Here is a 25,058-nt window from a genome sequence, read left to right as displayed (position 1 = left end):
TAACAGATCACTTTGTTGTAGTGATGGATGATGATATCAGCGCATCATGGGTATTGGCAGATATTTGGTAATTTTTTTTTAAACAAATGGACAATATTGCAGTCAACCCCAATCTCTTCTTCTGTACTCTTAATGATGACGCAAAACTAAGTATAGTAAATATTCACTTTTCCAGCTGTTTTGGACGTAAAGAAAATGTTTCTTATTCAAATTCACAACGTTACCATGTTTTTCAGGATATAAAAAAAATGTATTATGTCATGTAAACTTGTTTTAATACAGATAAAATCGAAATTGGTGAGTGTTAGCTGGAGCAGCACGGTGGTGAAGTGGTTAGCACTGTCACTGTCTCACAGCAAGAAGGTTCTGTGTTCGAGCCCTGGCTTAAGCACGGGATCTTTCTGTGTGGAGTCTCCATGTTCTCCCTGTTCCTGTGTAGGTTCTCTCTGGTATTCCAGCTTCCTCCCACAGTCCAAAGACATGCAAATGGTGACTAGACTAATTGGATACCCTAAATTGACCGTAGGTGTGGCTATGAGTGTGAATGGTTGTCTGTCTCTATGTGTTGGCCCTGCAATGGACTGGCGACCCGTCCAAGGTCTTGGCCAAAGGCAGCTGGGATAGACTCGTGCCCCCCTGCGACCCTTCACAGGATAAGCAGAAGAAAATGGATGGATGGAATATTAGCTGTCATCCAAACATTCACAATATGTTGAGACCTGATCATTTAATATGTGTCATTTAGGGCTCCATACTAAATTGATCTATGATTAAATATGGTCAGATTGTACCATGGATTTTTTTTTTAATCAGTTCACGCTTCTCATGACCAGACAGAACCAGTACGATGAGCATTATCCAGTATATCTCACATGAAAGAATGTGTTGCTTCCTCATGTTGTTGACCTTTGTCTGGTTGTTTATCTGTCAGTCTGTCGCTTGTATATCACCCCGAGATCCCCATGTGTTAGAGAGAGGAACATGTGTCACATTGTGCCCCCCCCCCTCACACACACACACACACACACACACACACACACACACACACACACACAAAATCTCCTTTTAATGTGTTCACTGATGAAAGGGTTAGAGGCTGCTGTTCCTCAGTTAGAAGATAGTGGTGTCTGACAAGGTGTGAAAAAGGAGGCGATGTTAGAACAGAAAGCCCGAGTGTCTCATTTCTCTCTGTGAACACACACACACACACACACACACACACACACACACTTGCACACACAGCAGAAGACTCTATCCTTGCAGAATGTTTATGACCCTGGAGGTGATGAAACCCCTCCACTGTTATTCTGAACATATTTCAATGATTTAGTTTTTTACAGAAAGCCAGGGGGTCTGCTTTTTATATTGTGTTTATCAAATGAAATATTGTTAGAAAACACAGTTAAATCAAAGTGGTGATCACAAGATTGATCATTTTAAGACTGTAAATATAAAGTTTATGTCTGGAGCCCATTTAACAGCCCTAGCAACAATACAATTTTACAGCTTATTGTTAGCGCAGTGTTTTTGAAAAGAGTTTTACACTACAAGTGAGACACAAGGAGAAATGTATCAGCGGCAACAATAAACAGCAATATAGGGCATAATAATAAGAAAAAAGAAACACAACAATAAACAACAAAAGAGGGGGGAAATCTAACAGGATAGCAGGTCTGGATCAGACAATTACATTCGACCAGTTTTCTACTCATACATTTCATTTGCATTTCCATGCTACCTGGTGTTTTTCTTTCAGTGTTACCACAACACATCATTATTTGCTTGGCCTGTGGATCAGACGCTGTGGTTCTCGCAAGACTGAGTCACTATGTGTCATGATCTCCTGGCAATTCAAAATGGAGTCCCAGTTTGCTAATCAAGGATGTGAATCACGCGCTGGAATGTGGATCAATATTGTGAATGAATGGTTAAGCGGCAGGAGTAGAGGGACTTGTTATTGTTCGTTTCATGCAGCAGTTTTAGGGCAACACTAGAGGGGGTGTTTTCTCTAGAGAAAGAGAGAGAGAGGGCGAGAGAGAGCACAGCTAGTGGCTACTTTACTGGACAGCATGTTCTAATGTACATAATGACAGATGATTCTTGTCACTTTTGGCAATTTAGTCATCTAAATTAATTAATTCTGGTGCGCCAACTAAGCTATAAATGTATTCTTTCACCTGCAGGACCTGAATGAAGCTGTTAAATTGTTAACCGGTCTGTGCTTTAGGAGAATGCCGATTTTCCATGACTGTGACTCAGCACTTTTGCATGAGTTCGTGCCAGACTCAGTTGAATGTGGCTTCATAGGTGATGAATGTTAGCCCGGTGGCTTCATTTGATTGGTGCACTGCTATGTTATGGTCATCCAACTATCCATCACGACCAAACTCGGTAACCAAAGGAGTGATATATCGATGAACGTCTCGACTGTTTATCATATTACAGTGTTTAGAGAGCCAAATTAAGTCAGACTATGTAAAACATCAAGTAAACACTGACTATTCATGTGGAATTTCAAGCGCACACAAGATGGCTGAATGATGACGCTGATGTTGATTCAGACTTTATGTCATCACTGCTTTACTTTTTGAGCATTTATTGCGTGACATTGTAAATTGTATTTATTTATTTTTTTTTAGTATTGCTTTTCGCTCTATAAAATCTATGTTTAAGCAACAGGAAAAAGAGCTCTAGGATCAATTCAGTGTTCCCATCTCAAGAAAATACAACATGTCTGCTGCAATCATGGTATGAAAGTATGTGAAGTGGATGAAACATAATCTCAATAACATGAAACTGATGCAGAAAGCAGAGCGATCAATTTATAGCTTAAAAACGTGCGCAATAAACAGATGCAAGTGTGAGTGATATGGTCTTGAATAGCTTTTGAAGGTTATCTTTAATTTTGGTGAAAGAGTTTAATGCTGAGGAATTAAGAGTATACTTTATCAACTCTATTTAATCTACACCTCTTCTGTCATGCTCATTAGGTTGCGCTTTGCAGTTTTGTCTTGGAATGTGGGTGAGCAGTGTTTGTTAAATTTCATGCACTGTGTGGGCTGCATAGCATAAAAAAATGAGGTATGTGTTACTGACTGCGAATAGCTAACACAGTTACTTAGATAGGTGCAGTATTTTTTTCTGCAAGACACATAGTTTCACAAAATGTCCAAAAACCTTGACTCTGGAATCATTGTTCATCCACTCCATTTAGACCACAGTATATACTTTGATCCTTTTTCATATCACCATAGAATTCTGTCACCGTGGGTTCCAGTTTATGTAAATGTAAAAAGACATCATAGTAAATCTTCCCACAATGTTAGAATTTATTAGCATTTCAATTCTTGTTTAAAGCATCACCTAATTTCATGAATTTTAATCTTAACTTTCTTGGTAATTGGTGGTGAATTCATTGTTGAGCTTATTTGTATTTATACTCCTAAAACAAACCATTTTAGATTGCTTGAAATTCCTGTAATTTGATGCTGAAAGGACTGACTCCATCTTCCTTGTGTTTTTCTGTGTCAACAGGTGATCTCCTGCAGGGGACCAACAGTTCTCTCGAAGGTTTATGGAAACCTGACCTCCCACTGGTGGAGAAGGTAAAATTCAAAAATGTACTTGTTCTTGATTTATTCTTAAATATCATAGAGATGCCAGGAACAAAACCAGACACTGGTAATGTGTCGAGCACTTTTTCAGAACCATTTGTGTAACAATAATCTCATCACTAGAGGTAAATGAATAGCTCTTTGTCAATAGTATTAATATTTGATGAGGTTATCAGGCCGTTGGTGAGTTAAATGGAGGGCAGGCTCTTTTTTGGTGGTCATTTGACACTTCCTTTGATGACATTTAGGACATAGAAAAAAACTCTGCTTGCTATAATTAATTGTGTCTGGCATGTTTTTCCCACATCTGGGCTCAACATATTTACTACTTCAGAAACATATTTCCTCCTGCTCTTTGTTACACACCTTTTTTTCATATGCAGAGAGAAATTTGCAGAAGAATGGGAATACAAGCTCAATACATAAAACTGTGTGCATGCATCATTCAGTGAGTGAAGCTCAAACACCCATCTGAGGGAACAACTGTTGTCTCTTTTCTAACAGAAACATTTTGATTCTTGTACATTTTTAGGAGAGATTCCCCTTAACATTGCATGTTATCCCTCATAATTGATCTTTTTTGCCTACTGAATAGATTTATCATTCCATTAATAAAGAATTTTGATTCTTTATGTATTATTCAAGTTATTTTTGTTTTAGTGTCTTCACCCTACATTCATCTCATTGTTTTGTTTTGTTTTTTACCACAACAATTCAAAGCTGGTTGAATCTTTGGGAGACTGGGAAATGAAAATTCTCCAGTTTCGTTACAAAAACACAAAATTCCTATCTTTGAGAAGAATTCTTGTATTACAAAACATTTTAGCTGCAGCAAAATAAGTTCAGCGATAATGTTGATGATGATGCTTGTTTTATTTATTTACAGACTGGACTTGCACGCTCTGCTGCATGGCCTATAAACATGATGTAAGAAAGATGATGAAAGTAGGATGGAAATATTAATAATTTCTTGATGTCAGATTTAGATTTAGTCACTGCTGCCTCTTGGTACCAGCTGGGCACTTAATGCCTTCAGCCTCATTAGCCAATACTTAAAAAAATATTTACACCAGGCTTATTTATTTTTTTCCTTCTTTCTTCTACATGGACCAACATTAGTTTGGCTCAGCTGTATGCATATCCATCCTTCACTTTCCAAGCCAAACTGGCAGTGGCTGTTATCAAGACAGTTTCAAATCAGTGTCAGAAGGTGTAGGCATGTGCCAGGTTGAGGATGATATGGATACAACCCAAAGTTGAATTATCTTTTCCTTTTTGCAGTTCTACTGGGTCAAATCTGAACCAGGAGTTTGGCATCTAATTTATCAATCAAATCGCAGCAATGCTCCTTGAAGACATTTCTAGGTTTTTTATGTCGGGCGGCACTGTACTCTCTCTGGAGCTTGAGAGATGAATGACAGGACGTGAATAGAAGTTTCGGAACTCCTTTTCTGCTTTCAGGGGTACATGTGGCCTCAGTCTTGAACGTGTATGACCAGATATTAGCTGTATCAAGGTTAATATCTCGCAGCTTAAGTTAAGAAATATAGAGCCTTGTGAAAACCCCAGTGCTGGTGTGGCTGTGGCTGATAGCTACTGTTAAGCTACCTCAACCAAACACCCAGAAACATGATATAAAGTTTTGATTTTCTTCTACTTGTGTCTCTTTTTCCAAGACCTACATGAGACTCAACTCTGATTTGAGACTCATGTCTCTGTCCAGACGGTCCGAAAAGATGTTTTCTTATAGTGGAAACCAGATGAGAGCAACACATAGAGAAAAAAAATGCACTGGAAGAAATGGTTTGATTTTACTGCAGCAATTCTATTCAATTATTCAATGTGGACCACAGAAGCTGAAAGCAGCTTCACCCTGCTTGGTTCTGACCCTGGGGACGCTGAGTGGACCTGTCCCTGATGACCTGAGGGGTCTGGAAGTTAAAATCCTTTTGGATTCATGTTTTTGATAAAACAGCAGACATTACAACAGAAGACCACTGTTTCTCTCCTTTTTCCAAATGAAAATGAAAATCTGGATTTTTTTTCTCCACAATCCATCCATCCATCCATCCATCCATCCATCCATCCATCCATCCATCCATCCATCCATTCTAAGGGATAAGGGTCGAGGGGGGGGGGGGGAGGCTGGAGCCTATCCCAGCAGCTTTCAGGCGAGAGGCGGGGTTCACCCTGTCACCCTGTAGGGGTTGTCAGTCCATCATCACAGGGCCAGCACATATAGACAGACAACCATTCACACTCACAGCAACTTTGACCAAAGTGTGTATTTAGTCTTTTCAGAACCCTAACCCAATCTGTTTTTGTGCCTATACCAAACCAGACCTTTGCCAATATTTGCTTATAAAATGTCATCAGTACCCAGTTGCGCCACAGGATGTATAAAATCAGATGTCAGGATAACTGTCCATCAATCCATTCATTATCTATACGCATATCCGTTAAGGGTCGCGGGGACTGGAGCCTACCCCAGCTGAGATTGGGCAAGAGGCAGGGTTCACCCTGGATGGGTCACTGGTCTGTCACAGAGCCATCTGGAGCAATCGGGGGCTCAGTATCTTGCTCAAGGATACTTTAACATGGTCACCGGGGGAAATGAGGATTGAACCAGCGACCCTTTTGTTGCGCTATTGGGGATATATGATATCACACATATGTGGGTTTTTGTTTAGGTAGGAGAACCCCTTGAAATGAGGATATCAAATAAGAATCTGCATAATAGGAATCTAGTGTTGCTTGTGCTACAGGGTAGAATTTAGCAATAATTAATGCCCTGTGACAAGTTTAAAAGTGCTGAGCTGGCCTAGTTTTATTTTGATCAAGAAAACAGGGGGAAAGTCTGACAGAAGGTTCATCATTGTGGCATGGATGGTAGAAATACATGTATGTACAGAAACAGATAGTGGGTCAAAGATGCTCACCTGGGGAGCATCTCAAGAGGAGCAGTGTGAATTTAGATTTGTTTGAGAAGACATCAATACATAGGGTTGGAAATTATTGTCGACCGTGCACGCTTGATGATAGTGGTGCTGCAAGTAAAAGAACAATCCAGGAGCAAATGTCAATTCAGGAGGTAAAAAATAACGGGAGGTAAAAAATAACATAGAAATGGGTATAGTAGTTGCGGTGAATAAACCCCTCGTTACGAAGATAAATGTACATTTGAGAGCTCAATAGAGCTCAGATCATCATTGATCTACAGACATGGAGGAGAAAAAAAGTGTTGCTTCTTGTCAGCAGCACACTACATGGGATATGCTCATGTCTGGATCTGGAACATGAGATTCCCCAATAGAACATCCAAAAGAAAAGTTTAGCTGTACACCAAGAAGGTTGTGTTTTCTTTGTGTATGTAATGGAATAACTGTGAGGTTGATGGGTGCAGAATGGAGGCAGATCCATTAAACTTAGTGATAGGACCTTGCTCTCCGAGTGGCCATCTCTCAACACCTTTTCACAAAAAGAAACTGCTCTTGAGTGAAACTTCCTTCGGAGGCCTACTTATAAAGCTCCCACAGCCCCTCCAGACATTTAAAACAACATGACCAGATGTATAGTGACTTTCTGGACAAACCTTATTGACTTTTCATGATAGACAGTCGCCTGTTGGCTTCTACTAAAGAGTAATATGTCTGTCTGCATCTACTGCATTGGGCGTGGTGGATCAGTCCACATGGCAGCTAATAGATGCAAACAAGCTGTATTTAACATGTAATTATAGCCAAAATTACAGCACAGCCGTTGTCATTCAATTATGTATATGGGGATTAGGTCAGAATCAGAATTCTAGCAGTACAGAGTACCAGTTTAGAGGTGATGGCTCGCGTAATCCTCGAGGGAATTTGGCTACAATACTTACATGGCTTTGATGAACAGATTCTGATATATATTCATACTTAAAAGCTTTTTTTCCAGACATTAATGCTAATCTCAGTTGCAGATACACATCATGAGAATGTTACTGTAGTCTATGTGCAATGGCAGAGATCTTTGCTCTCCAAGTGCATTTCTAGTTAAATTCAATTTTCTTTTCAAAGCAGAGAGTTCACAGATTTATTTTATTGCCGTTTGACTCCTTCTCTGTCTTTTCAAATCCATTGTTATTATCATGGTTCTCAAAGTCATTGTGGAAACATGACTTTTGCCATCGCAGTAATGAAATTTTACTTTCAAATGTGACCCAAAGGATATGGTCTTTGGGCAAAGCTACTGCAAGGGACATTTAAATCTGCTTTTGTGGAGATATCAGTTTGTATTTGAACTAATCCATAGTGTGTTAACTTTACCTCCCACTCACTCCACTCCTCAAAAATTGCATTGACACATAGTGTGAATAGTCCATCAGAGCTCAGTGCAGAATCACGCAACCAAACAAGAGGGCAGAAAGCTGGAGTGTTAGATGAGCTACATTCACGACAGCTTTCCTCATTGACTCCCTCCCTTCCTTTGCTTCTCAGAACTCTGCCTGAACGTCAGTAAAAACTGGACTGGAACACCAGGATCTCCATTCTGCTTGAATCTCATAGCCACTGCTGTATGTCTGCAGTTCATTCCTTCATCACCACCCATCACAATGTGTCTGTCTCCCCCTCTTCTGCTCTCCCCTCCTCTCCTCTGTCTACCCTCCCCCTGCTGCCTTTCCCCGTCTTCACCACGCTGCCACTGGGAGGCTGGTGGCAAAAGGCTTGATAGTTACATAACCACTGCAGCAGCGTTGGGATGCTGTATTTAATCAGTCCCTTGTATGTATGTTATAGGTGCTGCCTATACTGTTGAATTTATGATTCTGTTTAAGGGGTGGAGGTGGGTTTAGATCCTTTGTTTAACACTCTCCTACTTTCTCTGTTTATGTCCTCCATCTGCGTGGTCTTAAAGGAGGGTTTTATCATTACAAAGAGGGTTCAACAGGGTAGGTTAGTGTATTCATATTTTCACAGTAAATTCACATTCAAACAAATGAGTCTCCTGTTTAGCTGGCAGTATATGTGTCGACTTTATTCAATAGATGATGCCGATGCACGCTGGTGCATCCTGAAGGTGGCAGTTCACAGGTGCATCAGTCTTAATTTGTTGAAATCAAGAGTGAGGTTTTTACCCTGCTCATCACAACCAAGGGTGACGGTATTTTCTGTTGTGATTTTGTGAGATAGAAAGCTTGAAGGATGAAGTTGTCACAATTCATCAGTATTGACAGAGACATTTCACTCTCCATCACTGCTAACACGGCTAAAATTCAGCACTCTGGATACAAGTCAGAGGCCTTAATGGATGAACTCATCCAAAATGGACCAAGAAATGACATAAACATTGTTTGTAATGCAATTAATACTACTTTTACTTCCCTGAATGCCTGACATGGACTTCCTCCAGATTATACTGTGCAGCTGTGCTGATTGTTTTGAATGAGGATAAGAGGGCCAGGCAACCCCACGATGAATTTGCTACATAATTTTAACTATAGGAGCTCGATGGGCAGTCGACTCATCTACAGTTAGTAATACATTAGTTAATGTTGGTTATGGCAATTTCATTACAATAAATGACATATCATGGCTAAATTTAACATGAATTAAAAAATAATACATCACCAGATCAGATTAATCTGTAATGGAAGTTTGTTTAAGCTTGAACTACACAGTACACAAGGTCTGGAAAGACAGAAGCTGTCTAGATTTGAGATTTATTGATAAGGCATTTGTTTGTTTTTTTGTTGTTTTTTCTGTTTTTTTTTGTAAAAGGAAGAAAAGCAGTTTTCTTTTTTGTATTTGTTTTTTTAACGCAAGGATGAGCGTAGTGATCACAAGTGGTCACAGGTGCAGAGTAATACCAGGAGCGAACCTACAGGATGTAGAGCTGTGCACTTGTGATCGGATCACTCATGACGCATGTTAAATCCAGGTCTGGACACATCTCATGAATCATCTTATAAACCTCTCTCCATAGCTCCCTGTAGATGCTTCTCTAAGCTGGTCTAGATGCTATCAAGTTGTGTTTGAATTTCAGCCATTTGCAGTAGCATAATAATGGCCAACAGTAAATCCTCCTTGTCAAGACACTTTAAGTTACAACAAGGTTTATCGATTATGTTTGCTCGGTTTCTTTCTTTGAAACATTATTGAAACAAGTAAGATTGACGTACTGTTAATGCTTTGGCTTTATTCATCTTTTTTTTCTTTTTTTTTTTGTTCAGCATACTTTTTGTATTCAAGCATATCTCTTTGTTCTTGGCATAGGCAAATGGTTAATATAGCCACCTCTCTCCCAACAATGGATAACTACATTGTTTTTTTCAGATTACACCAAAATACAAACAGTGCAAAAGTCTGTCAGATGACAGGCAGGAGGGTGAACGAACCCTCGAGTCAGCATCCTCCAACCTCTGTCCCTACCCAGTTTACCATGACCTCCATCCTAATTGTGTGGCTGGGTTAGAGAATGAGAACATTTCTCTTCTGAGATCTTTGATGAGTTTGATTTTGTTGTCGTTGTTGTTGTTATTTACATCCTCCTCCTGGTGAATTATTGTGGGGTGTGTTGTCCCTGAAGCTGAGCAATATCACACTTGACTGACTCACTCAGACAAACAAGATAGCTATTGATTTAGATGGAAACAGGAAAGGAAAATCCCTCACACAGAGCAAACAATGATGCCGATGGTTCGTGTGCAGCATCTCCGGAGGTGTTCAGGATCAGAGAGCTGAGTCATCCTGCTCCAGTTTTGTTTTTTTTTAATCTTCTTAAATCATGACCCACACCAGAGGGTCTCTATGGGCTGAGTTGTTATACTTCAGTAGCAGCTGGTATCAAATAAAGACTCTGAATATCTAAATGAAACGAATGTTAAATTGATAGTGAGATTGAGAGAAACTTGTCTTAATGCTAGAGGTCGTACGAGTCACTTAATTATGATTATGTAGGTTTTTGATATTACAGAGTTCCACCCTTATCAATTTATCAGTTTCTCTCTGATACACGTTCAGATTTGATGCCTTCTGTTTAGACTTAGTTTGATTAGTGCAACTTTGTTGCTACTGAATGACGTACCTTTTTGCAGAGCAAAACCATAAGATTTCCATTGTTCTTAGCAAGAAGGTTGTATTTTACATTGGCAGTTGTTGGTCTTGTTAACTAACTAACTAATTTTGTAGAAGTATGCATCACGACCCAAGGACCACTTTGTACCACTTTGTACCACGAAGCTGGATCAGAGTTTTTTACTTCCTCTTTCATCGCAGGATGATGTGCATATTCTAATATTTTCACTGTCACAGTCCTAATTTGAGTGCAGACCGTTGGATTCAAGAGCAGGAGACAGAAGGAAAGAGGCCTTTTTCCGAACATTTAACATTTCCAGCATCTGTGAACGAGCTGACAAAACCAATCAAATGCAACTAAGGATGAGCGACAATCATTTCTGACATGAATTCAGGCTTTCCCCGTTTGTGCATGCTCACATGAAGGGGTCGGATTACCTAATGCAAGGGAAGCCCAGAGCTTCACAAGTCACTTAAAGAGATCAAACCATAATTCTTGACAAATATGAGGTATACTGTTTCATAATGCACGCTAAAAGCAATAGAACAAGCAAAGGAAGTCCCAAAACAGTTCAAAACTGAAAATGATCACCAAACATATCAAAATAACATGGACCTTTTTTGAAAAAAATGAGGCATGTTGACAGTCATGATATTGATTTTTGTTGTCTCATTAAGGTTTGGCTTTGGTGGTGGTATTTGCTCTATAGAGTGTCCTTCCAGGTTTATAAGCTACGGTGCCCTGATGTTCAATCCCAAAGTCTTTGGCAGTCACCTGACTGATCATCCAGCACCTCCAGCTGAAATATCCCATAAACAAATAAGTGTATTGTCATGAAGTGTTGACATTCATGGGTTCTCACAGGATAAATCCAACTGTTCAGCCTCACACAACAGCTTGCATGGCTGCAGAATTGTAGTTTTGTTGTCACAACAACTGGTATATCCTGACCATGGGAATTCCTTAGCAGCAGATCTAATAAATCATTCTGACAACAAAAACATCTAATATGTTTGTTTTTTTTTTTTCTGTTTGCTAGCTAGTAGTTCATTTAGGTATTTGAGAAGTTCTTTGTTTTTTTTTAAATCTCAAATTCTGCTGCAGACTTTCCATCTGGATTGGCACGTCAGTTTAGATTTGACTCCCCTATTCAATGCCCTGGTGAGCTGTGAAGAGGACTCACAGTACTACACTTTCAGTTGGTAAAACTCAGGGTAACCCCCCCCCCACACACACACACACACACACACACACACACACACACACTGCTCTATGGTGACTTCCCCTCTAATCTCTGTCTACCTATTCCTGTGCCCCTTTTGTATCGTACTTTTATTTGTGTACCTTTCTTAAAAGATTCTCTTCAGTGCTCCATCCCTCACTCTTTTGAAGTCATCCTCTTTTGTGTTTGTGATGCATGCACATATTTCAGAGACATCCCAGGATTTGGACACATTAATATCATCATATTATAGTCTGAGTTTGAAATTTCTTTCTAAAGCTATTTTTTGACCAAACCTGTCAAGAACTAAAAAGGTTCTTTTGTCCCAATGTTGTTTGGGTTGCTACTGGGGTCAAGAGACTTGGCAAATTGTTGCACTAATTTATGGAAAAGTGTTATGCTTTCCTATTGTGCGTCAATGATTCTTTCAGCACAAACATCTTGTAAGGCCTGTATCTCATTTTGGTAAGCAGCTTCTGCTCTATGATATATTTGTATGTAGCATAGCAGCAAAATAATATCACCAGAATTAAATTTAGACCCTGGCTCCAGTAGTCAAAATGAAGGTAGTTCCTCTAAAAGATCCTGGTTCCTGGGGTTCCTGTAGTCAAATACATTTTTGAATTTGACAGCTTATATGAATCATTGCAAAATAGCCACATTTAATAATATAAGTTTTGTGTCTGAGTTTAGACATTGATCTTTTAATATGAAACTATTCAATACTAGAATATAAATAGGATTGGAAGTAACGATATTGCAGTATTGATCCACACGTCTCTAGTATAAGGCAGCAGTCACATGGTCCGGCTTAATGACGGTCTTAGCTGTTACGACGTGTGTGAAATCTGCACAAGGCAGCTCTGTCTCCTGGCAACATCCAACAGCCTGCTTATTCTCTGCTGCACAGTGAGATGAATCACATCTCTGTCCTGATGTGTTCAACTGCTGCTGTGGCACTATGGCATCACTCAGGACCAGTCTGAGTGTCGACCATCTCCGCTCCTGAGCTTTCATCGCTCCTCGTCTACTTTACCTCCCTCTGTCAAGTTCCTCCCTGACTGCATGTCAATCTTTATCTTGCCTCCCCTCCTTTTCACCCCCCAGACACTGTTGTCTCACTCTCTGTCACTCTCTCATTGCTCATATCTCAATGAAAGACCTCCCTCTGTCTCTCTCCTTGTGTGTTCTGTTTACTCACCCCGTAGAAGTGCAGGGTGTGCTTTGCTTATCAAACAGAATCTGTAGACAAGAAGAGTGAAGTCCAAACCAACAGTATGGAAAAGCATCTAACACAGAATTACACACCACGGTGATTTAAATGCCTCACAGTTTTTGGTGTAGCTATTGTTTTGATCTGGACTCGGTTACTGTCATCTAATGGAAAGGAGTGAGGTTGGTAGTGTACTGCGGGTAAAGTTAGTTCATCTCTATGAAATCTTCTTACTGTAACAGGCTTACGTGTTTGTTATGCTTCCCATTCAGAGCTTTAAAGGACTGGTCAACACTGGACCTTCTGACTGTGTCAGGAACAGTTCTCCCACCAGGATCGGGGGTTTCATATTCATCCAGTACTTGCAGTATTTAGTGGCATCACGTTGCAGAGAGCTCAATCACAGAGGCGCAGTGCTGTATGCGACAGGAGCACATTTACAATGTTTACAGAAAATGTATATCTGTTTTTAGGCCCAGCAGGGAAGCTGCAGGCTGCATATGTCTTCTTATCCTTTAGAACCATTCATCATATTCTCATGCGCCTTCTGCGGTGTCTATGGCAGCTCCTAGAAGCACATCAGCCACAATCACTCCCAGTCTTTTCACCAAGTTTTGTGACTGCACATTGAACGCTCCGGCGACACAAATGGTTCAAACTTGCTGTTGTGTTTACAAACTTTACTTTTTAACCATATGTCAAAACTTCACAGATGGCCTACCATTGGATACTGCATTTACAATACTGTCACAGCCAGTAGAATTTTGTGGCAAAGAATTTGGTGCTCCCACCAAAAATGACCCCAGCAGTGCTTTGTTGCCCTGATTCCAAAATTGATATGGATGGGATAAGCAAAAATTCTTTTTTGCCTTGTAAATGTTGAAATGTTTCTCTTTTCTGCAGATTTATCTTTTAATCAATTACAGTCAAATCAAAGGCAAAGAACCCAAATAGGATGTGAGCTCAACTACAGCTACACCTTGGCCGATGACATAAAACTTGTTAACAATTTGCATGATCAAGTTGCCATGGTGACTCTGACCTACTGGACTGCTAGGCCCCTTCATTGTTGCACGCAGACGCATTTTTATTTTGTTGTCTCACGCTTCTGCCATCTTGATGCATTTAATGTTGCAAATATATGTACCTCAGATTTCTCTCCCACTTTTGCACTTTTGTCTCACTTATCCAACCCTCCTCTTTGCTCTTCTTCCTGGCAACCTCCCTCCCCCTCTAAAGCTATTCAAGTGACACACTGCAGGATTATCCCTCAGCCTCAGAGACACATTGGTCTAGTCAGACTTAACGTCCTCTCAGGGTTCCCTCTGGCCACAGAGGACGAAGCTGTAATAAAAGAAATTTGCAACACACGCTTTACCTTGCAAAGTATAAAGAAAATATTTGAACTACAGATTCATACATCCACGAGGAGTCTCAAATTCTGCGGGGTTGTGTTTGATTAAAATATTTCTGGATTTTCTTTCTATTTTTATTTTGCAATAATGGAGCCAACTGTGGTAAGTAATAACTGAGTGAATGCAGAAGAATGTTTAGTTTGCAGAAGTTTGAATTTCATCAGCTTGAGTCGCTTGAGTGATTTCACAATAATTTAAAGTTAAAAAAAAATGCATCTGAATTTAGAGGTATTGTTCTTGTAACTTACCAAATTGTGCAAGGTTTGGTTGAACTGCATTTTGTTCCATTACTCTGTTCTATCTATATCTGGTGCATTAACAGAGATTAGTATTCGAAACAGTCCTCTGTCTTCACGATGACTTCTTCACCACTTAATACGCTTGGGAATTGGAGGTGTGTTCACAGTCATTGAGGTGGATTGACCTCAATAACTATAGTGTAAACCCTCTTTAGATTACTTACCACTTGCACCCTCCCACATTTTTGTATTTCATGGCAGACACGACACTATGGTTGGGATATCTTTCTGCTGCATGGTCTAGTGAGCAATGGCTGATGACATTCATATCCACACTGTTTCTTCAAGAACAAAGTGTGTATTAATCTGGATATCTGGATCACGTCCTTGTTTCTTTTTCAACTAGAGGATCACTGAGACTTAATAAGCTTCTTCAATTATCTCCCATTGTCTTTTCAGCTCCATGTTTAATGTACAAATAATCATCTGTGTTTATTCATTATTCGGCAAATTTTACTGAGTAAATTTGCAGGCTGTTCTCAGGGAATTCTTGTGTTGATCCAAACACTCTACAAATATCATGACTTTTTAAGTGTGCGAGTTTTGGTTCAACTTAGCCTCTGGCCACACTGGGTTATTATGGGCAGGGATTGTGCCCTCTCACCGAAGCTTAACCTGCTTTAATATCACTAGGTGTTGTAGTCACGGATTCAGAGGGCCAACTGAATTGACGGACAGATTACTGGACCAGTAGTTTGTGTGGAGATTATGTTATGTCGTGTTAGAGCTGCTTAGCTTTCTAGCAACACAAAGTGTTCTTGCATCTCAAAGTGTTTTTATATGTGGATTTTGGGCCTGTTGTGTTTTCCTCCTTTCCTCTAGGAAATTACGAATTCAGTATTTTTGAAAAAGTGTTATATTAACTTATACAAAGAGCAAGATACACCTCTCATTCAGTAGGTTATGATGCTGCAGCCAGTTAGTTTAGCTTAGCTTTATGAACATGACCAGTTTTAGAATCTTGTTTTGGGTTGTTTTACTTTGTACGATATTACCTTCAGCATGACCATTATTTTATTTTCTTATCCAAAATTTAAAGTCTGGAAACATGGAAATGTTTAGTTTGGCTCAATCTAAAGGTAACAAAATCCACACAATGCCCCTGTAACACTCAACACTTGACGCATTATTCTTGGGCACCAACTTCACAATATTAACAAGATTGCACAAACCCAAAAACCCAAACCCAAATCAACTGCAGTATGCCAAGAAAATTTCAGGCACACACCACCTCACATAACCGAAATATGTTCACTTTTACCTGTATAAAATCATAACAACTATGACATAACATGTCATGTACTTGCAGGCATGCTGATAGGCTTAGGTACCTGCTGTTGGTAGACTATACTGTAAGCTAAGCTAATCAGCTGCTAGCTTTAGCATTATATTTGAACCACCAGACGTCAGTCTTTCAAAAGCAGAGGCTAAGATGCAATTTCAAATTCTAAAAAAAAAAGTGAAATTTTGAAATATGATGAATAAATAGAAGGATATGAAATAAACCAGAATTTTTTGTGTGTGTTGAGGTTGTCCAGGTATGTGTTGTCCTGGAAAAAAGCAACGTAGCATCACATGTACTGCATATTGGTTTCAAATCTTTTCGTGTCCCTCTTTTTTCATTGCGTATCAAATACTGTATCTCAGAAAGCAGAGTAGAGTTCACTGAAAAAATTGCCTCTTATTTCTCTCCGTCTCGTTGCTCTTTCGGAAAAAAAGAGGAACCCAAAGAAAAATACTTCAGTGCTGAATGTGAAAGGCTCAAGTTGTCTCTCATTCAGACACGACCAGCTGTAAAATCAGTGAATTGTAAAATAGCTCAGTGGTATGTCATGAAAGCCATGAGTGTCAAGAGGCTCACAGACTGGTAGCTTTTGATAAAATACAGCTTGTTTAAATCAGCCAGTGCTCCATAGAAACCTAGAGTGAGCACAGACAGACTACAGAGTGTTCAAGGGTAACATGGTGATGAGTGGAAAACAGTGAAGCGTGTAGCAAGAGCTGCTGAAGAGACATACACAAATAATGACCTTGTTGTTTCTGGACCCTCTTTTTTTCTAACAAGGTCAATGTTGTGATTTTGTGTACAAGGACAGAGAGGTCAGGTCAGTTCAAATTGAGCCTAACAGAGAAAGCCATTTTCCATGACTCATTCCAGGGATGAAGGATGTTTTAGGGATGAGTTTATACTTGACTGCAGAAAGAGGATGAAGGATGACTATGAGGGTTAGTATTTGAACAGAATATTCCATGTGATGCAGCAAACTATAAAGTGCAGAGTCATCTTATAATCTGAAATGGCTTCAAGTCATCCCTCATCTGCTCGTCACAAAGCATTGACCTCTATCTAGAATGCTAAGCTAATGCTTAGTTCATACTCTGTAAACTAGGAATCAATGACACCTTTCTCACAATAACATATCATTTGGTCTTTTTAATTATAAAGCTAAATGAACATTTAGCATTTGAAGTATTAAATAATGACAGGCAAACAAGCACATTTGGTCATAAAGACCCAGAAATAAAGTGATATTGGCTACTGGAGTGTGATGAAGAGCTCCCTGTCGAGGTAAAAGCATTAGTTAAGAGAATTCAATACCAATATGGGGTCCAACAAGTCTCTTGTGTTTTAACATGGAGGTGAGATACAGACCGAATGCCAAACAAATTGATGAACTTACCTTAAACACTGGAAGAAATCCAACAGCCGCTGTAGCTTTTACAAAGTAATAAACAATTAAGTCTCATTAGTAATTGATGTGTTAAGGTGTAATATGAGCTCTTTTTATCTTGTGGCAATAGTTGTTTTTTTTGTAATCATCTTTTGTAACTATATTTTCACACAGGTTGTGTTTCTGCTGAACACATTGAGAATACCATGCATTCAGCTACAGTGAACTATACTACTGTATACATACTACTGTATGTCTCTCTCGCGTGTAAGGTGTCAAACAAATGAGGGTTTGCACTTTGGAAGCTTTCAGGGTCAGAGCAATGAGGTCTTTTTCTAGGCCAAGCCAATATGAGATGCCCATTCTGATTCCTTGGGGCACCGTGCTGTATGCTTGGCGGAAGATACTATTTTTACCACATTATTATGAACGTCTCAAATAGAAAGACTCACACAGAGAGGTTCTCTCCATTGCAAGGGAGCATCACAACTAGAGGCCAGCTTGGCAGTGTTTACATCCTCACATGCGCGCCACTGTACTGCTTTGTTTCTGTATTTGCGTGATGTCTCATGTTATTGTTTTGCTGTTTGTCTCCTTCAGTGCAAGAGGAAACCAGCACTGCTGCAGAGGACAGGTTTAGTCATTAGAGTGCTTTGCCACATCCAGGAAAATGTCTGGCTCCTACGATGAAAGTGCAGGTGCTGACGACACCATGGACAGCTTCTGGGAGGTAAACACACACACGCGCGCGCACACACACACACACACACACACACACACACACACACACACACACACACACACACACACCATCAGGTTCATTTAGTTTGCCGCCCAACACACTTGGCCTCTCCTTGTCTTAGAATTCATTTGTCTTCTGAGGAGTCACTGCTGAAACCATTCAAATCAACTGTAAAGTTATTCGAGGAAAAAATTCAGATGTTATAGAATAGAGAAATATAATTGAAGCATAGTTTAAATTGTTTTAGCTACACAATTAAGAACTCCTTCACATGATTAAGCAGAAGTGCAGCTAGAAATCCTTTATGCAAATTAAAAGTTGCAATGTTTCCAATATGGGTCTCAGAGCTAAAAATAGTCAGATTTAGGAAAAAAAAGACATGCTATTCTTTGGTCTCTTCTCAGTTGAATGACAGTTCAAAGATTTGCTGCTTTAAAAAGGAAAAAAAAAGTGTGTAATCCTGTACACACATTGTAGTTTATGAAATAATTAAATGAGCCTGTCATAATTTCAAAAATACCATACAATACCTTTTTTGGGAAGACTATTGATGCCTATTACTGGGTACGAGGATATAAGTAAAAATTCATAGAGGGGCAAAATTACGAGTTAAAAAATCTAAATTATTTCAACCTACCGGTATTCCTATTTTCTAAATTTCATTTGGTATCCCTCTGTTTTTCATGTACGCTTGCATGAAGATACATTCAGTTCATTCTCCTGTGTGATTTCATTCCAAATGTGAGGGCCAAAGGTGAACCTACTACAGACAGTACTTCAACAAAGTCACATGTCTTATTTCTCTTTAGCTCCAAAGTTTATTGTCCTGCTAGAGGACAATATAGATAAGGATATAATATATGTAAACGCAACAGTGGACAAAGTCGATTGATGAGATTAAAAGCTTGTGCAGATATTTAATGTTGCTTTTATTTTCTTCAATTATGATGTGCATTACAGGCATGAGAAATTAAAAAAAAAGAATAGTGTACACACAAGGAAATCTAAAAAAGGATATCAACAAGTATGGCAGGTACAGCTCAAATTTCTAAATTACTGCTCCAAATTGTTTAAGTAATCAAGTATCAAAGGGTGCCTTCTCATTCAATACCAAATTTTAATACCTAAGGAATAAATCTCCAAGTCACTCTTCATGTAAACAGTTTCTAGTGGAAGAATGCCAAAATGCAAACATAAAACTAAAAGGAGCGAAAATAGACTAAACACCATTAAACACCATTTTGGTTAATTGGTTTCTATTTCTTTTGGTGTGAAACAGCTTTGGGTGTGTGGAAAAATGCCAAAGAGATGAAAACTAAATTTGCACTTTGTAATTTAATTTTCAAATTGTTAATATGGTTTCTGATCAAAATTAAAAATGAGTCCTTTAGGAAATGGTGCTGAAGTAAAAGTATCAGAAATGGAAGCAGCATGAAAGCTTTTGTGAATACCATACACATAGAAACAACATACAATTTCTGTCGATTCTCGATTGTAGTAAAATGCAGTGTGTGTGTGTGTGTTTGAGAGAGAGAGAGAGAGAGAGAGAGAGAGAGAGAGAGAGAGAGAGGGAACATTTAGCCCAACAAATTAGCGTTAATGAATTCTCTCAGTACAGACTCTTCTTTGTGTCATGGCTCTTAGCCACAGAGGCATAAAGACCCTCTGTCATCAAACAAGTCTTAGGCATCCTTTCATCACATGCACCTGCTTATACCATCAGTATAATTAGTAACATGGCTTGGGTCACCTCGTAGCTTATAGATGCCAGGAACAAACTTTATGGTCAAATTTATTTGTGGAGCTGGTTCACCGGTATGTTGTTGTTTGTGTGACTTGGTGAACTGTCACACCTGCCAAAACACTCGCTGCTGTACACCTGTCTCCCAGTCTCCCTGCAGCGCTCTCATCTCACATAATAGCTACACATGCATGTTCATGTCAGGACCACTCACAGTGCTGCTCGGCAGACAGCAAACACATCAGGCAGGCTCTTTTAGGGTTGTGTGTTGATGTGTGTGTTTGTTTTTAAAGTGAATACACACAGTTGGTAGTTGCTATGTATTTCTGTCTCTACCCTGTCTATCCCTTAAAATCTGTCTGCCTGCATTACACCACTCAAGAGGATTAAAGCCGTCACAGTTCATGTGCGTGCGCAAGCACACACACACACACACACACACACACACACACACACACACACACACACACACACACACACAAACACAAGCCCATGCCATTGCATAACTACACATGCAGAGGCACGAGTCATCCCCCACTCGCTACCCTCCCTCCATCATGCAGCATGAGCTCACACCCCCCTGCAGGCACTGAGGGGGCGGAGTCACTTAGCCTGCCTGTGTTTTTTTAAGGAAGTCTTGCTTAAGGTGGCATGGGTTGAATAAAAATGGAGGCAGTAAGATTGACTGAAAATTATATGTTCAGCTGAGAAGAATAACAAAGAATATCATTTGTGTGTTTTCCTTATTGTTGTTGTAATACGTTTCACCATTGTGTACAGTTTTTGTCACTGGTTCTTGTTTTCTTGACCAGGTCAACACAGTGAGAGAGATCCCCGATCAATGTAGTTCAATAAACCTGGTTAAAATTGCTTAACTTAAATTAGAAAATGAATGTGGCTGAGGCAGTCTCTGTTTGGTGACGTTTTATAGAATATAATGTAATAACTGAACATACATTTTGAATACCGTAAGATGTTGGAAAATGTGTGTGAACTAGCCATCTGATGCATTTATGCATAATAGATAGCCAAAGCAATGCTGAATCCCTTGCATCATAGGGGAGGATAGAGGAAGATCCATTAGATCCACTTTAAGTGACTAGATATTCAAAAACTATTAATTAGTGGAGAGCAAGAGTTGATTATGGAAATGTAGGGAGAAAATACAGACTGGAAAGAAGTCCTTAGCTGTTTCTAGCATCTTCCCTTTACGCTTTTTCCATGTAATACATTTCCATTTATCACATCAAATACCTCATAAATGAAAAAAAATACATCATGTTTCTACATGAATGGCAAAGAAATCAACTCATCCTGATAAAGCCAGCAAGAGTAGAACCTCGCTCCTAACTAGTTCAGAAAACTGTTGGTTCAGAGACCTTGTAATGGACATTAAAGATTCAGAGACTTTGTTTGCATTTTACAGAGACTTCATTGGAAGTGGGGTGAAAAAGATTAACACTCACATAACAAATCACATCAACAACATGTAAAAGTATCCATCCATCCATTTTCTCCTGCTTTTCTTGTTAAGGATCACAGCTCCCTTCGGGTGAGAGGCAGAGCACACCCTAGACGGGTCGCCAGTCCATCCAAGGGCCATCACATATAGGCAAACAACCATTCACTCTCACAGCCAGATTAACTTACTCCCCTCTTCCGTGTCTTTGGACTGTGGGAGGAAGCCGGAGTACCCTGAGAGAACCCACGCAGGCACAGGGTGAACATGCTAACTCCACACAGAAAGACCCCTGCTCAAGCTGGGGCTGGAACCCGGAACCTTCTTGCTGTGAGGCGTCAGTGCTAACCACTGCACCACCGTGCCACCCCATGTAAAAGCATATTAAGAAAAGAAGAAAAAAAATAAAGAGTCAAACATGCACATGTAGATAGGCCCAAGCATCACCAGGCTCTAGTTTGATGTACAAAATATTAAAGTGCATCATAAAATGCTATATGTATTTATAAACTATGTATCACAGACTATGGGCCTTATTTTAAACGTGGTGCAAGCTGGTGGTCAGTCAACTGCAAGCGTCACTGTTAGTTTCAAGCTGGTGCGAATGATGTTTTTACGCCAAGCTCTCTCTGCCTTTAACCATGAAGTGAACTTGCACTTTGTCTGTGCTGGTAGGTGCTTCAGTGTGTTAATGAGACATGGTGTGGTGCATTGCTGTGTTTGAACACCAGAAAATGTTTGTGCCATTGAACAAGAAGAAGCTGGTCTTTGGTCAGTGTGTCAAGTGCTGTTTAATGTGCGCATCAATCAGATGAGCATATGCACAGCATTGCAATGTGGTTCTATTGATGCACAACAACGTGGAGACATTGGCCACCCCCTGTCCCAGGCATTCGTCACCTCCGATGGCTTTGATCAATGCCTGCTGCTCCCTTCTATTAACATAAGACGTGCTTGTGTTAGAACAGCTAATGCTACTTACAGCCATTTCTTCAGAATTAATTAACAAACAAAAAAAAACATAGGCGGCACGGTGGTGCAGTGGTTAGCGCTGTTCCCCTACAGCAAGAAGGTTCCGGGTTCGAGTCCCGGCTCGGGCACAGGATCTTTCTGTATGGAGTTTGCATGTTTTCCCTGTGCCTGCGTGGGTTCTCTTTGGGTACTCCGGCTTCTTTCCACCGTCCAAATACATGCAAATGGGGACTAGGCTGATTGATACTCGTATGAGTATAGGTATGAGTGTGAGTGTGAATGGTTGTCTATCTCTATGTGTTGGCCCTGTGATGGACTGGCGATCTGTCCAGGGTGAACCCCGCCTCTCGCACATAGCCGCTGGGATAGGCTCCAGCCCCCCCGCAACCCTTAATAAGAATAAGCGGAAGAAAATGGAAGGATGGATGGATGAAAAACATGCCCAAATCTGAAGTAAATAACACTTTACATGACCTTGTCGGATTAATTGCCAGTGGTGGTTTTCACAATGAAGACAGAAACTCCCATGATCCCACAAAGCTCCACAACATCATGAAATTATGTAATTTTTTTTTGTATTTATTTAAAAACCTCCAGCAGTAGAAAATACAATTACTATCCCACTAATAGACATGATCTCTCTGAAAGCAAATTCCATTAGTTTTGTACTTCTCAGAAACAATGTATTTCTCCAGTCTGACATCTCAATACATACAGTATCATGATTTATCTTCATGAGTCTTACTGACATATAGAAATGCATCTCATATCTTTTTATATTTTGATTTGGACATCATATAAATATTCTTTCGATGGATTTGTTGCAAATTCTTCCCTTGTCTGTTTCCAGGTGGGTAACTACAAACGTGCTGTCAAGAGATTTGATGACGGCCATCGGCTCTGCAATGACCTCATGGGCTGCCTGCAGGAACGTGCCAAGATAGAAAAAGCCTACGGTGATCAGCTAACCGCCTGGTCGAAGAGATGGAGACAGCTCATTGAGAAAGGTCAGCTTTGGGTTGGCGTCATTAAAGCAGCTCAACACAGTGTGCTCTTTTAGTCGGCAAAACCTTGGTTTACATATTTTGGCGTTAATTGTCTGGCAGTGTTTGTCTGAGCATTATAGCGGTCATTTAAAAATAAAGGAATTTATCTTGTTGTCAGGTCCACAATACGGCTCTGTGGAGAGAGCCTGGTTGGCTGTAATGACCGAGGCAGAGAAGGTTAGCGAGCTGCACCAAGACGTGAAAAACAACCTGCTGAACGACGATGTGGAGAAAGTGAAGAATTGGCAAAAGGAAGCGTATCACAAACAAATGATTGGAGGCTTTAAAGAGGCCAAGGAGGCAGAGGAAGGATTCAAGAAGGCTCAGAAACCATGGGCCAAAAAGCTCAAGGAGGTGAGGGGGTGGAAAGAAATTATATTGGAATCATCATTTTTGCTCTTGGTGTAACAGAGTGGGTCAAATTAAATGTGAGTCATAAATGAGCTGCTTGGTGCTCTTCTAGCCCACACCACCGACAAGATTTTCTCACTTAACGATCATAACTGTTATACTGTTGGGAACATTGTTATCTCTTATTCTCCAGTGATTTAAATGAACAGGTATAAATGCAAAATATTGAGAACACATGGTATTAATCAGTACCATATATTCGACTGGCTTTTTGAAGTCATTTTTAAACAGCTTTTATCATACTTTATTGATTAAGATTCATGTTATTTTTACAATCTTGGACAGATAAATTTCTCTGATGGACCTCTTGGTTGTTTTAGCGGAGCATAGAGAACCACATGTCTGATTCATAGCTCTATTTTTAACTGTTAATCATTTGCAAGTGGATTCAATTAAAACCTAAAGGAGGCGCCATAGTCAGTCACGATTTCATTTTTAGTAGAACCGGTGGGTGTGGGCACAGTGATGTCACCCATTGTGTTATGGACTACTTCTGGAGGCCACACGTTTGTCGTCCAGGCTTTTGAGGCTAAAAGTGACCGTATTTTCATAAGAGGTTTTAACTCCCTACCAAGTAGACATGGTAGTGACTCAACAAGCCTAAAATATACACTCCTTTAATGTCTGTTTTATTCCAAAAGGATACATAATGTCCATCAAGAATACTGAAGAATGGTTAAGAGAATGTTTACTGAGTTCATAAACCATGAGAGAAAAAGTGTCATTTATTGATCTGAACTATCTGACTTCTTTTTCCAACCAGTGGAGTTCACTTAGAAAGAATGCAGGTTCGAGGGGATGCATCTTAACGCTATCGTCTGCAGTCATCCTTATACACATTTATATTATTTCAGACTCGAGTCAGTTGTTATAGTCATTTGAAAAAGCCCAATTATGTTTCAGTTAAACTCCAGGTTTATTTCAGACAGTCAACAGAAACTACAGTCCAGGTTATCATTTGATCAATTTTAAAAATGAATACAATATGCAATGGTAATCACTGAAAATATTATGGTAATGTAATTCAAGCTGTTGCAGGAAATGTTGCTTTATTAATTATACAGGCAAGCAAAGTAGAAACATCTAAGACTATAATGCAGTCTATTTAAATAACATAACATTATTTTATCCCAACTCAGTTTATATATGCTACTTTAAATTACCACGTAGCATATTTGTGATTCACATGTCAGTCTCAT

At 39.7% G+C, this 25,058-nt stretch overlaps 1 protein-coding gene across 2 annotated transcripts in view; it reads left to right on the top strand.

Annotated features, from left to right (window-relative positions):
* The window catches only part of pacsin1a (protein kinase C and casein kinase substrate in neurons 1a), a 35,716-nt gene that overhangs the window by 2,757 nt on the left and 7,901 nt on the right, over positions 1 to 25,058 (top strand). The window contains exons 2-5 of one of the 2 annotated variants that reach the window (XM_086213535.1): positions 3,535 to 3,605; positions 18,089 to 18,218; positions 23,253 to 23,409; positions 23,567 to 23,802. In XM_086213535.1, coding sequence (XP_086069661.1) covers positions 18,159 to 18,218; positions 23,253 to 23,409; positions 23,567 to 23,802 — 453 coding nt within the window. In that variant the 5' untranslated portion in view covers positions 3,535 to 3,605; positions 18,089 to 18,158. Of the gene's footprint in view, positions 1 to 3,534; positions 3,606 to 14,376; positions 14,620 to 18,088; positions 18,219 to 23,252; positions 23,410 to 23,566; positions 23,803 to 25,058 lie in introns of those variants that run through there. The other variant, XM_086213536.1, reaches the window with a different exon arrangement.

The sequence above is a fragment of the Aulostomus chinensis genome, chromosome 9, assembly GCF_037954235.1.
Source record: "Aulostomus chinensis isolate RoL2024-O1b breed Wild chromosome 9, RoL_Achi_v1.0, whole genome shotgun sequence".
NCBI classification, from domain to species: domain Eukaryota; kingdom Metazoa; phylum Chordata; class Actinopteri; order Syngnathiformes; family Aulostomidae; genus Aulostomus; species Aulostomus chinensis.
This window is presented reverse-complemented; position numbering and strand designations above follow the sequence as displayed.